At 34.9% G+C, this 17,079-nt stretch overlaps 1 protein-coding gene across 1 annotated transcript in view; it reads right to left on the bottom strand.

The window, feature by feature from the left end:
• The window catches only part of OSBPL8 (oxysterol binding protein like 8), a 209,750-nt gene that overhangs the window by 26,904 nt on the left and 165,767 nt on the right, over positions 1-17,079 (bottom strand). The window contains 7 exon segments of the mRNA XM_017872516.1: positions 3,750-3,846; positions 5,651-5,749; positions 6,055-6,136; positions 9,394-9,578; positions 10,166-10,403; positions 12,350-12,521; positions 14,109-14,193. Of these exon segments, the coding sequence (XP_017728005.1) occupies positions 3,750-3,846; positions 5,651-5,749; positions 6,055-6,136; positions 9,394-9,578; positions 10,166-10,403; positions 12,350-12,521; positions 14,109-14,193 (958 nt within the window).

The following is a 17,079-nucleotide window of genomic DNA, read 5'->3' as shown; positions in this document are numbered from 1 at the left end:
TATATATATATATATATATATACTTCTGCAAGTATTCATTTCTAGTATATAGAAATATGACTGATTTTTTCTATTTTGACCATGCATCTTGAGATCTTACTAAATTCACTTATTAGTTACATGAGCTTTTTTTGTATATTCTTGAAGATTTTCTATATAATCTGGTATATAAATGGCTTATCTTCTTCCTTTCAATCTGTATGCTATTTTTCCCTTTAATTTGCCTACTGCATTGGCTAGGACCTCTAATACAATTTTGTATAGAAGCAATGAGAGTAAACATCCTTGCCTTGTTCTTGATCTTAGGTAGAAATTATTCAGTTTTCACCTTAAAAGTATGAAGTTGGCTATGTATTTTTCATAGATGCCTTTAATCTAGTCCTAGTTTCTTGAGGACTAAGAAATAAATAGGTGTTGAATTCTGTCAAATCATTTTTCCGTATCTATTGAAATCATACTTTTCTTCTCTGTTATTCTATTAATATGGTAAATTACATTTTTATCAGATGATAAACCAACCTTGTATTCCAGAGACAAAATCCATTTCATCATGATATATTATTCTTTTAATATATTGATCATACTTCTTTTATATGTATATGTCCATATATTATTCTTCCTATATGTTGATTTGTTACTACTTAAGAATTTTTGCATGTATGTTCATAAAGGATATTAGATCTGTAGTTTATTTTCTTGTAATCTCTGGTTTGGGGATCAGGATAATCCTGGCCTCATAAAATGATCTGAGGACTGTTTTTTCTTCTATTTTCTGCCAAAAATTGTGTAGAACTGTTATTTCTGCCTTAAATCTTTAGAAGAACTCAAGACATCTGGGCCTGGAGTATAACCTTGAAGAAAGATTTTAAATTACTAAATCAATTTATCTGATATAAGAGTATTACAATTTTACACCACTTCTTGGGTCAGCCGTGGTAATTCGTATCTCTTAAGAAAATTTGCCCATTTCAAATTTCTGTCTCTTTTAATTCTGTTTTTGCTTCATATTGAAGTTCTGTGCTTAGGTACATAGGCATTTATGGTTATTATGCTATCCTGAAGAATTGAACCTTTCTATTTCATTATGAAATGTTCTTTATCTCTATTAACACGTTTTTGTCTTGAAATCTATTTTATTAATATACTCACTCAACTCTACTTGTACTTAATACTTGCATAGTTTAGCTTTTAACTTTTACTTTCCATTTACTTTCTTTTTTTTTTTTTTCCTTTCTTGAGACACAGTCTTGCTCTTGTTGCCCAGGCTGGAGTGCAGTGATATGATCTCAGCTCATTGCAACCTCTGCCTCCCAGGTTCAAGTGATTCTCCTGCCTCAGCACTCCGAGTAGCTGGGATTACAGGTGTATATACCACCATGGCCAGCTCATTTTTGTATTTTTAGTAGAGACAGGCTACATTTTGGCCTGGCTAGTATGGTACTCCTGACCTCAGGTGATTCACCCACCTTGGTCTCTCAAAGTGCTGGTATTATAGGACTGAGCCACCATGCTTGGCCTACTTTTCACTTACTTTCAACCTATTTGTGTGTCTACATTTAAGGTATGTTGGTCCTTGCTGTTTTAGCTAATCTGATAATCATTGTCTTTAAATGAGATTATTTGGGCCATTAAGACTGATACAATCATATTATTGGGTCTATCATACTATTTTGGTCTATCATTTTGCTATGTGCTTTCTATCTGTCCCCTCTGATTTTTGTTCCTTGATTGGGCTCTCCTGTTTCTTTTATAAATTATTTAAATTATTGTTTAAAATTTTCAAATAATTTCATTTTAATTTTCTTACTGACTTTTGCCTATACTTTTGGTGGTGATTTTCTTCGTGTGTGTGTGTTTGCTCTAGTGTAGGGCTTCTCAATGGTAGCATTCCTGATATTTAGAGGACCGGATAATTATTTGTTGTAGGGAGTTATCCTGTGCATTGTAGGATGTTTAGCAGCATTTCTGGCATCTACCTACTGGATCTCCCAACTGTGAGAACCCAAAATGTCTTCAGACATTGCCAAATGTCTCCTGAGGAGAACCACTGCTTTAGGGATTACAATATTTATCTTCAAAATGTCACAGTTGGCTGGGTGCAGTGGCTCATGCTTGTAATCCCAGCACTTTGGGAGGCTGAGGCAGGTGGATCACTTGAGGTCAGGAGTTCAAGACCAGCCTGACCAACATGGTGAAACCCCATCTCTACTAAAATAACAAAAATTCACTGGGCGTGGCGGTGGGCACCTGTAATCCCAGGTACTTGGGAGGCTGAGGTAGGAGAATTGCTTGAACCCGGGAGGTGGAGGTTGCAGTGAGTCGAGATTATGCCATTGTACTCACTTACAGTTAATCTTTTACCACTTTACATAGAATAGAAAATTTTACTACTTCTAGGTCCATTCTCTTCCAGGCTTATGTACTATAGTTACATGTGTTAAATTTGCTTATGTTATAAAACTCACAAGATAATGCTGACATTTCTGTTTTGAACAGTTACATGTATTAAAAGGAAAAAATAAGAAAAAATACCTTTTGAATTTACCTATAGGTGAACCAATTCTGACAATCTTAAATTCAATCTAGATTTAATAGATTCTTTCAAATTATAAAGGAACAGAGAGCTCTGATGTATATAAATTGTACCATAACACAGAAAAAAGGCCCACTGATGAAGTAATCCCAGAAAGCGAGCTATGCACCTCGTACTCCATAAAAATTTCTGTAAGGGTAGAACACACACTCAGAAAAGCCATTTATACTACAGTCAGGGTAGAACAATGGAGGGATGAAAGGTGAAGTAGGTAAGAAATATATCAAATATAAAATATATATAAACTTAAGGAAAAAAAAAAACAAGCAATCACCATCTTAAACAAAACAAGGTCAAAAAAAAAAAAAAAAACCAAAACCAAACGAAAACAAACATCAAGGGAAATAAAAGATACCTTGAAGAAATATAACAACACACACCAGGTTCCTGATCAAAAACTACTCTTAGATATCCCTGTGGTAGACTTAACTATGGCTCACCACATGCTCAGGTAACCAAACCTTGGATTTCTGTTTACATACTTTATTTTTCCTTTTTTATCATAATAATTTTTTTCACTCAGGTTTAAAATTCTTTGGTTGAAATTTAATTGTTCTTCATTTAAACATTTTAAAAAACTATATAAAAGCATTTTAAGGTTATATATGTTTTACTGGTATATAGCTTTGGCAATGATTTGTTTGAACTGTCAAGTTTTTGTATTAATGTTTCCTACTATAACCTTTTCTCTATTTTCCCTTGTACTTGCAAACAGTTTTTTTTTGGTATGTTATTTAGTTCAAAGTTAAATATATTTACCGATTGACCCTGGGCCAGTTCTCCTAAACATACTTGAATTCTTCCTCTCTGTTCAAAGACTACAATAGAATGACTGATCCCTTAGATACACTGAGATGAAACACAAAAAACTGGTCAGACTAAAGGCAAAAGAAATACTTTATGCACTAAAGGGCTATAATGGGCAATCATTCTGTCTTTTCATAAGTGATGTTTGTGATATATTTACATATATGTGATGAATACATAAGCCACACCTTTATGAGTGGGCAGAAAAAAGCCATTATTCAAGGAAAGATGATACTTAAAAACGACAAACTCCATGTTGCAAATAGCCCATGATGCTGACTAAATAAAAGCTCACCAGAAAATAATACCTCCCAGGAATGGGTGCAAGTTGGGACAGGGGGAAACTCACCATAAAACTTGGACTTAGCCAGGATACTACCACTAAGACAAAATCCATCTTTTCGATTACTAACATAAAAGGCAGATATTGGTGGATGATGGGACACCTATTAAACACAAGAAAAAACATGCATATATAAAATATAAAAACATGTTTATATAAAGTATAAAAAGATAAGCATATTATTGTGTCATTATCAAAAGTTCAAGCCTTATAATAAGAAAAAACATTTAATAAGCAGTAAAATTAAGTATTGATGGTTATGGTAACCAGCCTCTTGTCTCCTAGTGAGACCCACACTCCTGGTATTCACATAGGCCCCTCTTATATTGTACTGAAATTGGTTTGTGTGGAAGTGACACTACGTAATTTCTGAAATTAGGTTACAAAGCACCTTCCACGTTGGGGGCTGTCTCTCTGCCGATCTCTCAATCATTAGTTCTGAAAAGCCAGCTTTCAGATTGTGAAAAACCCTACAGAGAGGCCTATGTGATGAAGAACTGAGTTCTTCTGTCAACAGCCATGTGATGAACCTGGACATGAATCTTCCTATCCAGTCAAGCCTGTAGATGACTGCAAAGCTGGCTGACAGTTTGACTGCAAGCTCACTAGAAATCCTGAGCCGGAACCACCCAGCTAAGCAGATCTCGGATTCCTGAACCTCATCATATGAGATAATAAGTACTGCTTTAACCCATTCAGTTTTGGCAGTAATTTTTTAGACAGCAATGGATAACTAATATAGTGATTAGTCTTCATATGGATTACTGAATGACTATAGGAAACAAAAATAAAAAACATGTTATTTAATAATCTAATGCCTTCAACAATATATTTACTTCTTACGTTCTCTTTACATGAGACAAACTAAAATCACCATCTCAAGCTTCTTAATTTCATGAAGAATTAAATCATTGACTTTTAAAAAATTTAATATAGATGAGTGGTTCTGACTTGAGGGGGTTATCAAAACCTCTAGGAGAAGAAGGTTTTCCAAAGAACACATGGTCTTCTCATTCTCCTTACACTCAAAGTGAGGATTACCATAATAAGGAGCCACTGTTATTGAAAGAGAATGTCATATGCCTCAAGTTTATGCAGACAGAAGACTGAAAATCATGATTATGGATGTATATGAGTTCAAATTAATGAAAGTTTAAAAACTAAAATATTTTCTGTCTGTATACAACAAAAAGAGAGGTATCACAGGGGAGAAGAGGGAATTGAAGCTAACAATTCAATTAGGAAAATAAATATTCTGTAAAAAGGTAAACAATACAAATGTTAAAATAATAGCTTAATGGATAATCACAAAAACAATACAGAAATTTGAGAAGGGAAAAATCACTGGGAGCTGCAGTCATTTGGATCATGAAGGATTAGCGAGTCAGGGTTTGTTTTGATAAAGAATACCTAAGAAGAAATACTGGAGTGGGAGAATTAAATTTAAAAATGAGGCAAGAAACTGTGAGATCAGGTTACCTAGTCATGAACTGCACAGGTTTGACTACTGTGGAGAATTAGAAAGGTATTAATTTGAGATAAATTTGGAAAAGATATAGAGGACTTTGAATGCCAGACAAATGAATGCCACACCACTGAATAATTCTGAGCATGATCAGAAGTTGTTTTGGAAATATGAGTTCGGCCAAAAAAAAAAATTAAAAAAAGGGCAGGGGTATAGCAAAGGAAAACACATATTTATTTTGGTCAAAGGATTCCATGACTGTAATAATAATACCTATTAATATGACATTTAGTAGTATTTAATACTAAAAGGTTAAATGTTTACCAAATGTGCACAAATAAGAAAGGCTAAATAATAGTGAGTTTACTGAGTAAATATTTTCTATAAAAATATTCCAGTAACTTCCAGATAAGTTTTGTTTCCATACATGCATTTCTAATACCTGTTCAGCAATATAAAAAGTTTTGCTGTTTGTTCTGGGATGAATCCATAAACAACGAAAAGTCTCGCCAAGTATAGGATTATAAGGTTTCTTCAGTCCCTGGTTTAAAAAAAAAAATGCAATTTCAAATTACAAATACAAAGGATTCAAAATAGCTTAAACTAGTCAAAATGGGTTTAACTGTACCATCTGGGAACCATCCTTATAAAATTTCAAAGTAAATAAAATTTACATTAAATAAAATTAAACTACTTCAATAATAATACAGGTCTTAATGATCAGGTATTTTGCAATTTTGCTAAGTCAAAGAAGCCCAGTAATGTAATTGTTAACAATCTACAGATTACATAAAATATAAAGCACTCATAAAACACTAAAGACAATAAAATACAAACAAACATTACCTTTGGCTTTTTATAGAATCCTGACAAATACCATTTCACTACTTTCTTCAAACGGAAATAAGGATTTTCTTCAAGAGCAGCCCTAAAACACAAAATGGTAAACAAAAATTTTACAAAATAAATCACAAATTCTCTCTCACATTTATTAATAACTGAGTATGAAATATGATTAGAAAACATAATTCTTATTTTAAATGGATGACAAAACAACCATGTAATCAATTTTCAACCATGTAAATCCATTTCTGTTTTTCTTAACCTGGTCACATTTTCCCATTCTTTGGTACACTGCCTGAGTCTTTGCTAAAGTAGTTTTTGGAAACTCTCCAAACCAAGGTTTCTGAATTGGGATTCTGCAGAACCTGAGATGTTGTTAGTGGCTCTGTGAAAATTGTGATTGAAAAAAATAAAAATGGATTTTGGATTCATGCACTATGTGATTTCTAGCATTTGCAATGATAGGCAGTGGCCAAGCAGCCTCATTAACAATCCTGATAGAAGTCTTCAACCTCATATGTCAGTGAAAGACCAATGTTTACTTGGTTGAGTCCATTCTCAGTTGTTGATGTTAGAGTAGATCAATGGTAACTGGTGGGTGCTGTAGTACATGGAGGGGAGGACATACGTTGACGTTAGCCTCTTTTGTGCAAAGTACTTATCTAAATATAGGATTTTATGGGTATGCAGTCCTTAGTACAAAACACAGAAGTTTCAAATTACAAATATGAAGCAGAGTCAAAATAATTAAATCAATACAGAAGGTTTTAACCTATTTTTATTCTTCAACTTGCTCTTGTGTACTATCAACTGATTTTCCAGAATAAAAACTCAACCAGAATAATGGATAATCAAAGAGTAATTTTTATTTTAAAGAAGTTTGTAGGAGCCATGACTCAGCTGCCCCCCATACAATTCTGTTGTTGTGCAATCATTGCAAAAACCTGATTGTGTATGTCTGAAGTAAATTTTACTGAGAAGTTGTTTTTGTTATTGTTGTTTTCTGTTTGTAATGTCGTTACTATACCCTTATTTACAAAAAGGCATTTATGTTTCACAAGCATGTCTGACAGTCCAACGTGGTGATTTTTTTAAAATGAGATGTGAGACAGAAGAGCACAGACCTAGGCTTATTGACAATTGTGCTAAGTTGAAAGCTTGTGTTTTTCTGGAGTAGCAACCCTCTGATTGCTCTCTGTCCATCTTGGCTTAAATTCCCTTACTATGCAATTTTATTTTAAAATTAAATATATATAGTTCAAAGGCCAAAGCAATATAAAGAGGTACACATGTCTTGTTACTGCCCCATCTCTCCACACTGTTCCTACTTACCTTCTATAGGTAACTTTTTAAAAAAGTTTCCTTCTAAGTTTTCTTTAGGCATAAACAAGCATATATAAATAAACAGTCCTGTTTTTCTTCAAAAAGGTTTGCAAACTATACATACTCTTCTGTACACCTTGCTTTTTTCACACACAATTCTAGAGGTCCCTCCAGATCAGTTTATGGAATTCTTCCTTATATGGGTGAATGTGTCACACATTATTTAATCAGTACACTGTGCTGGACACTGGAGTTATATCTAATGTTTTATTATTACAAACACTGCTGCAATGATCTTGTGTATATGCCATTCTGTATATGTGGCATTATATCTGTAAGAGTTATTCCCAGAAGTGAGATTAGTGTATCAAATGATGAATGCATCTATACTTTTGGTAAATACTGCCAGATTGGCCGGGCGCGGTGGCTCAAGCCTGTAATCCCAGCACTTTGGGAGGCCGAGACGGGCGGATCACGAGGTCAGGAGATCGAGACCATCCTGGCTAACATGGTGAAACCCCGTCTCTACTAAAATACAAAAAACTAGCCGGGCGAGGTGGCGGGTGCCTGTGGTCCCAGCTACTCGGGAGGCTGAGGCAGGAGAACGGCGTAAACCCGGGAGGCGGAGCTTGCAGTGAGCTGAGATCTGGCCACTGCACTCCAGTCCGGGCGACAGAGCGAGACTCCGCCTCAAAAAAAAAAAAAAAAAAAAATACTGCCAGATTACCTTCCGGGTGCTGTGCTAGTCTGCACTGCACGTGGTGGTGCATGATCGTCCCTGGTTGCCAACACAACCTTGGCAACAGTGTGTAATGCCAGAAAAGTACAATCTTTCTATTTGGGACAGGGGGCATCTCTCAAGATCTTGTGATTCACAGGAATTTGCCTTATATTCTGAGAGAAATGAATTTCCAGACAGATAAAAGTGCTGAAGATATTAGAACTAGGATATAAAAGGTTTTTGACCTTTTGTCAATGTGATGGATAAACCACAATAACTTACTGTAGTTCAAATGTACCTTTTCCTTATTTTGCATGAGGTTTTTACATGTTTAAGGACTGTTCCTATTTCTTCATTTTCCAACTGCCCAGTAATTTCTTCCACTCCTTTTTCTATAGGCTTCCTTTTCTATAGAATCATTTTCATTCAAATTTTAAGAGCTTTTTTTAGGGAGGTTAAACATTTTGTCTATGATGAAATGTGCAAAAATTTCCCAGTTTATCGATTATCTTTTGACTCAGCTTATTATTTTTTTCAATGTTCGCTCATGAAATTTATAGACAGAAACTAGTATTGATAAAGATTCTAAAAATCAGGTCACAGGGCCAGATATCAGTGGCATAGAAAGCACAGTGCCTTGAAACACCATTATTGCTAGAATAGGGGTATCAGGTAAGTAAGAATTGGAAGCATGGACACAAAGTTGCTGTTCCTTGCAAAGTTTACTGGTTTTCCAAGAAATTGCTTGGACAGAGGTGGACAGCACCTCCTCTGCCTCCTTTAAGTGTGCCTTCTTCAAAATTACACTCAGGATCAGCTGGCAGCTTCAGAAGCAAAGAAAATAAGGATTTGTTCCAAAAGCTAGCAACTGGCAGGGCATTTTAGTTCTGGTAAGCCATACATACCTCACAAGCATGCAGACAGATAAGTATGAGCAAAAACAGAGGCCCCAGGATGGGACTGAACAAGGGCTTTCATAGAGGAGAACAAATGATGCCAATCACCTCTCTCTGTGTTAGGTTAGTGAACTGAGGTTAAGGAGCCTATAACACCAGTGTTGTTCAGTAAAGGGTAGAATTCTTGTTTTCCTCAAGCTTATGATATCTCAATTTCACTTCATAAATGGCAACATTATAGCAAAGTATTACATATGCTTCTTACTAAGAAGTGGTAGAGAACAGAGAGTGATGTGTCATTAGAGCCTGATTTTGGAAAGGAATGGTAATTGAAAATAGTACTCTTGAGAGCTTCTAAAATCATGAAGTATTGTCTATTTTAAGAAATAAGAATCTACTTACTCAGATAGGAAATCTGCATGATAGTAGTAATCTGAAAGTTTATCCAGGAAAGAACGGGGTTCCAAAATAAATGTAGGCAGAACCACCTTGGATAGGTCCATGCCAGGACGGACTTGTTTCAATAGTGTCCAGATAAGGCTTTTGTTTTCTTCAGACACAGTTTCTGTTTGAGAAGCCTCACCTGCCTTTATCAATTAATGAAAATTACCAAAACATTACATTTATTTCAGACAGATATGTAAACAAGCCAGCTAATGTTGAAAATATGAATTCTTTTCAGGACTACTCCAAGCATTCTTTAAATGTGGAAACAAAAGTAATAAAATCTATAGCTATAAAACTTAGGTAAAAGGGTAGCTGAAAAAGACATCAAAGTGAACAATATGTACAAGAGATCCACTAGAAAAATATTATAGCCTATTATTTTACACTACATTTACTTCTATGATGCACTGGCAATAACAACGTTATAAACTCATGCTTCCTTGCAACTTACTTTGCACTGGCAATGACATCAAGCAATATCCTACTTCAAAATCAAGCTTGAAGAAAATGTAAACTTTAAATTTAATGGAATATATTGGTATTTATGTGAGTATTTGTGTTTAGTTGTTTGTAAATCCTAATATATTTCATATGTGTGCAACTTTGAAAATATCACATTCTATCACAGAAAAATAGGCAATAGATGAAGCAAATAATATCTTCAATTTCATTGAACAATTCCCAAGAATATGAAAATTCAGAATCTCTAAAAATAACAGATTTCTACCTCTCCAAGTTCTTCATGGCTCTGTTCAGTGTAGGTAGTCTCCTTTAAAGGCTCAACAGGCTCGGGTTCGATATATGAGTCATCTTGTCTTTCTGATGTATCTGTGTCACTTTCTTCACTTTTCCCCATCACCTCATTGTCAGACTCATCATGTTCTTGATCATTTTCTTTATCAGATTTATCAGAATACATATCTTGGTCCTTAAAATGTTGTCGTTCAATTTCACTATCATTTAACCTTAAGGGAAAGAATTTTTAGGAGGAAGAATAAAGGATGTTAAGAATGCTCAATTCATAAATAAAAATTATATACAACATTTATTGAGAATTTACTATGTGCCCAACAGTGTTCTAAGTGTTTTACATAGTGTTAATTCACTTAATCTTCAAAATAACCCTATGAGATAGGTAATATTATTATTCTCATTTTACAGATCAGTAAACAGAGGCATAGAAAAGTTAAAAACCTGGAGAAATGTGAAAAGATGATACTCTGAGCTCTTTGCCTCTCTACCAATTGGGACTAAAATCTTCCAAAACCAAAATTTTAGACTTCTTGCTAGATATTTTTCTTAGTTTTTCAAACAGCATCACTTCCATCAATCTCACTGTCACCTATGGTATGAAGAAAAAATGCAGGTCCAGATAATCCGATTCTCAACTGAACTCAAATAAATTATGACTTTCCGCCTGTATATGAAGGTTTCCAAAGTCACCTCACGAGTCCAAGAAAAAGATATGAAAATGGTAAATGGTAAACAATTATATTAAATTCTATTCATCTGAAAGGTTTAATCCTGAGCAAAAATCCAGAGAATTAAAAATGAAAATTTCAGCTGAAGGAAATGAACCTATGACTAAAATCAAGTAAGTTTTGCTGAATCTACCCTATTCTCACTTAAAGTGATTAGGGTAAATAGTCTGTACAAAAAGGGGAAAGTCTTAGAAAGAGGTTCCAACAAACACCCATTCCTCTGTCAGTAGCCCACCCCATTCCATCCTATCTCACTCAGGCACCAGGTATTTGGGATTAAGATAAAGCTCCAGATTGTAGGTCTGCAAAGAAATAAGATAAAAGGTCAGGTAATGGAGATTTTCAAGAGAGTGGGGAAAAAAAGAAAAAAAAAAAAACAAAAAACCTGGGCAACATAGTGAGACTATGTCTCAAATAAATAAATAAATAAATAAATAAATAAATAAATACATAAGCAAGCCAGCCCAGTGTGGTAATACAGGCCTGTAGTTCTAGCTACTGGGGAGGTTGAGACTGGAAGATCGGCTTGAGCCCAGGAGTTCCAGGTTACAGTGAGCTATGATTGTGTCACTGCACTGCAGCCTGGGCAACAGAGTGAGACCCTGGCTCTAAAAATTTTTTTAAAGTAATACAGAGAGAGAGAGAGAAAAAAAGAAACAGGTAAAAGGATAGGGAAGAAATGTTTAAATCAGGCTACATGGAGAAGAGGAGAATAGCAGTCTAACTTTGAGAAGAGCAACCTCAATGCTGATGAAAGTGACTACAGAGCAGAAGCCAAGGAGTGGGGAAAGGGAGGAAATGGAAAAGTCTGATGTTTTTCCTGCAAAGCAACAAAAAGACCTGAATCTCAAGAAAGTCTTTGCACTACTGTCCAGTTTCCTTGGAGAAATGCTTTTTTAGTGTTAACTACAATAAATCCTTCAGGGAATAAAACCACAAATAGGCTACAGTTTCATTCCAAACAGGATATAAATGAATTTCACAAATACCAGGTAGAGTAAGTCCAGTGCCATTACTAAAAACGTGTTACTCTATAGAAAGACAGATTATGTCTCATAGTTATAAAGCTTCACATATGATGTAATATTTGAGACTGATCTTGAATATATGGACAGGAGAAAAAAGCAAGGAGGAGTAGGCAGAAATCATTCTTAATAGAAAGCACATCATGCACAGACAAGGTGAATAATTAGCATGGCTATATTTGGGAAAGATAAAGTAAATCACATTGGCTGGAATCCCTAAGGAAATACATTTCTACACCTGATTATAGCAGCTAAACAAATTTTAAGCCAGGTCTTAGACCATATAACAGGAAGATATGCAAATTTCAGTCCTCGATACACTACTAAAATTCTAGGCCTGCAAACTAATTTTGTGAACAGCACAGTCTCTGAAACATTACCAAATCAGTGGTAATATCTACTTACTGGAAGTTGTCACCACTGTGGAGATTGTTAGCACGTAGTAAGCCATAGAAAGTTACATGTGTGCTATCTGATGAAACGCTCAGGTCATGTTCCTTTCCTTCTCTGATCATTGTACGTTTAAGAAGACTAGAACATTTCAAAGCCAGCTCCAAAGCGTCCATCCAGCACCTTCCTAAATGAACACAGATTCATAAGCAGTATAATTTTTAAAACTATGAAACTAGCATGCATCTTAACTTACCCTGTTACCACTATTTCTTTGAGAAACATGCACTAGGAAAGTTAATCTGAACATAACATCTGCTAGAACTTCTTAATGCAATCTTTCAGTTTTCCAAATGCTTTTCACATACTAAGCAGCTACAAACCACTGATAAATGAATAGTATACAGCATGCATTAGAAAGTATATCCAATCTAAAATAAACATACTTTATTTTTCTAATCTTAGAACATTAACATGCAGTATAATTTGAAGGTATCAAGCAAGGTACATAAAATATACTGGAGGATTTATGGTTCTACTATAAACAAACTATCTGAAGTAACTGTTTTTGGTAATAGGAAGTCTATCCTCAAGATTAACATCCATTCTATTTGTATGTATGAAACTTTTTAAATCAGGAAAATGCCTATATAATGCTACTATTAACTGCCATATTAGTTAAGAGAAACATTAATAGTTTTATTTTTTAAATAAAATTTAAAAGCGAATTAGCAGAAAATTTTTCACTCTATTTGTTTGGGGCTCTTAATTTTCATATATATCACTTCAAGATTTGCTGGGAATATCAGTCAAGTAAAGCATTTTCATACTGAAAGCTCATACCTATATTTTAATTTAAAAAAATCATCTGAGGCCAGGTGTGGTGGCTCACGCCTGTAATCCCAGCACTTCGGGAGGCCAAGGCAAGCGGATCATGAGGTCGAGTGTGACACCATCCTGACTAACATGATGAAACCCCGCCTCTACTAAAAATACAAAAATTAGCTGGGCATGGTGGCGTGTGCCTGTAATCTCAGCTACTCGGGAGGCTGAGGCAGGAGAATGGCTTGTACCAGGGAGTCGGAGGTTGCAGTGAGCTGAGATCGTGCCACTGCACTCTAGCCTGGCAACAGAGCGAGACTCCATCTCAAACACAAAAACAAACAAACAAAAAAAATCAGATAAAAGTAAACTTTGGAAGGTTACAAGATTCCCTACACCAACCTTGTCTAAACTACGAAACATGAAAGCATGAAAGTGAGGACAAAATCTGTTATTAAGATTTGAAAGCTACCTTGATATCATTTAAGTGTTTCTCTCCCCATATTTGCTTCATGAATTAAGTATTAAAGGAGGAATAAAAAAGGTTGTACTCGAATGTCTTATGTAAAAAAAAAAAAAAAAGTGTATGTCTCATAAATGGTAACATTTAGTAGTAAAATATAAAAAGTATTAAATGTATCTTTAAAATAAAACATGAGTTACCATAAAGATCACTAACAAGTTAAAAGGTGTTAATATGTCCATGGAGGATGAAGAAGAAAACTCTGAACTGCTAACTCATCGGTAAATCACACAATGCTTCCTTTCTATCAGATATCCCTATTTGTCTATTAAGTTACTCATATATTTAGCATTCAAAGCAATTTATGATTACCATGCTTCTGCTGCAAATGCCATACTAAAAATATATTTCCCCAGAAAAATACAAAGTGGCATAAAAAAACTTTTAAAAATGAAGACCAAAATCCAATCCACCAAAAATTATACTTACCATCTGACTCTGAAGTAGCTCGGATGATCAAATAACTGCTAGGTAAGGGCTGAGTAATGGATCCAACCGCTTCACCTTTTGGACCCTTAATAACAAAATAAACAAAATAAATGGTAGAGAGTAAGTATTATGAGATCTCAACTTTATACTATCCAATATTATCTGTAATAATCTAAATCAGGTATGGATTATAATCTAAAAGCAAATAAGCTTTAATTTCGTCATTCTTGACAATGCAAATGTTAAGTATTAAGAAAAATTTTCTAACAAATATATCTCCTTAGCAGAAAACTGAACAAATTAATTATCACTTAAATATTACCTCTACATATTGCTTACATACTAAAAAGAACCTGCAATTTACCATATTAAACCAAATTTTAACTTAACAATGTCCATCCCATGGATACAACTAATGAGATAAGAAATACTAAATTTCTAGAAGGCTAAAGAAAGCATCTGGAAATAGAATTATAATTCAAAAGAAAAGAGAAATGAATTTTAACTGGGTCTAAGGAAAATATATCTCTACTTTAAAACCAATGACATATACCTGTTTTAAACACCAACTATATAAGCTGATTTTATTTTCCAGAAACATGAAAGAAAAAGAAATTCTGTTGTTGTTGTTGGCTAGGGTTGTTTTATAAGTATACAATACCAACACTAATTAATATCACCAATGCTAAACTTAGGTAGACACAAATCTGGAAAGGAAACTAAGTATTGAATTTAAAATATAATTTTGATACAAAAGCTTAATTTTTAAGTTGTTTTCAAAGGGTTCTTTAAAGTTACCAGGTCAAAAAACAAAACAGATTTCCAAAATGCACAAAACGTTAGAAAGTAAAGATGTAGATTCAAAATGAAAACAGAAAAAAAACTAATATGGCTTTAACAAATACCGTAACCTGCATTTTCAAATAGCTTTACAATTTATGGGCCAGTTCCTAAAACCAGTATACAGTGGGACATGGAATCAGACTGCCTGGGTTTCAATCATAGCTCCATGCTAGAAAAACAGAGTTCAATCTCTTTATGTGTATAATGGGAAGAAACTGTATCCTCCTTATAGGTATGAGAATTAAATAAATGATTTCATGTAAAATACTAAAGTACCTGACATGAATTCATAGCTGTTACTATTTCCTAATCATAAACACTGGCTTCCAAAATATTTAAACAATATCCTAAGTAGGTTTTGCTTGTGGGAAGTATTTATATAATTATACAGATTTCTCTCTTCTTCCAATATTAAGAATTAAATATTATAAATTTGACATTAAAATACTGATTTTAATTGAGATTAAAATCATTAATATAATGGCCTAAAATTTATTTTAATGCTTGCAATTCCTAAGAGTAGTAGAATACTATATATATACACACACACATGTGTATATACATAGTATTTTGTATATGTGTATATGTATACATATATTTTGTTGTTGTTGTTTAAAAAGGTTTTGAAAGTCATTTTCTCCACTTGAGAATCGCTTAATATATAAATGTCAGAGGTTTGGGGGTTTAAATTCTTTCCCCTGTGGGAAGCACCTAACCTCAGAATGGAACTAACTCGGTAATCCCAAATTTATTCTCGCTGTGACTCCAGACTACTGAAATAAAGATTAAAAAGTACAAGTTTTTTCCTAAGTGTATGTATATTGCGTTATTAAGCAATACCTTCCCCGCCTCCCAAAAGGATTAAGCTACTTTTAGTTAATCATAATCTCAATTAGGTGGTTTTCCCTAAATGAGAAATTCTAACTTCTTTATTCTATGATAACTGGCCTTCTTAGAAACTAAAGCAATGATCATTTTGTAAAAACTCAAACTAGGCTAGGCATGGTGGCTCACATCTGTAATCTCAGCACTTTGGGAGGCTGAGGCAGGAGGGCCCAGGAAATCAAGACCAGCCTGGGCAACATAGAAAGACCCTATCTCTACAAAATCATTTTAAAAAAATTAGCTGAGCATGGTGGCATGTGCCTGTGGTCCTAGCTACTTGGGAGGCTGGGGTGGGAGAACTGCTTAGGCACAGGAGGTTGAGGCTGCAGTGAGCAATGATCATGCCACTGCAGTCTAGCCTAGGTGACAGTAAAATCTTGCCTAAAAAACACACATACATGCACAAAACCACTTAAACTTGACTCATTTATTCTGTTAGTATAATGCTTTTTTTTTTTTTTTGAGACAGGGTCTTGCTCTGTTGCACAGGCTGAAATGCAGTGGCATGCTCATGGCTCGCTGAAACCTCCTTGATCTCTCCCAAGCTCAAGTGATCCTCCCACCGCAGACTCCCGAATAGCTGGGACTACAGGTACATGTCACCACACTCGGCTAATTTTTGGATTTTTTGTAGAGACAGGGTTTCACTAGTTGCCCAGGCTGGTCTCGAATTCCTGAGCTCAAGCGATCCAACTGCTCTGGCCTACGAAAGTGCTGAGATTACAGGAATGAGCCACTGCATCCAGCCACAGTAATGCTTTTCAGTTATAAAAAACATTAATGCTTCATCTTTTTTTTTTTTTTTTGAGACGGAGTCTTGCTCTGTCGCCCAGGCTGGAGTGCAGTGGCCAGATCTCAGCTCACTGCAAGCTCCACCTCCCGGGTTTTACGTCATTCTCCTGCCTCAGCCTCCCGAGTAGCTGGGACTACAGGCGCCCGCCACCACGCCTGGCTAGTTTTTTGTATTTTTTTAGTAGAGACGGGGTTTCACTGTGTTAGCCAGGATGGTCTCGATCTCCTGACCTCGTGATCCGCCCGTCTCGGCCTCCCAAAGTGCTGGGATTACAGGCTTGAGCCACCGCGCCCGGCCTAATGCTTCATCTTTAAAGACACCTGTCTCTTTCTCAAGAGTAAGTAATTAAAAAAAAAATTTTTTTTAAGAGTAAATAAGATTGCTTCTGCTTATAATAGGCTTCCCATCACACCTTTACATCACTACAGGAAAGACCACAAAAAAAAAAAA

Source organism: Rhinopithecus bieti, unplaced genomic scaffold (genome assembly GCF_001698545.2).
Source record: "Rhinopithecus bieti isolate Rb0 unplaced genomic scaffold, ASM169854v2 scaffold_5476, whole genome shotgun sequence".
In the NCBI taxonomy this organism is placed as follows: Eukaryota; Metazoa; Chordata; class Mammalia; order Primates; family Cercopithecidae; genus Rhinopithecus; species Rhinopithecus bieti.
This window is presented reverse-complemented; position numbering and strand designations above follow the sequence as displayed.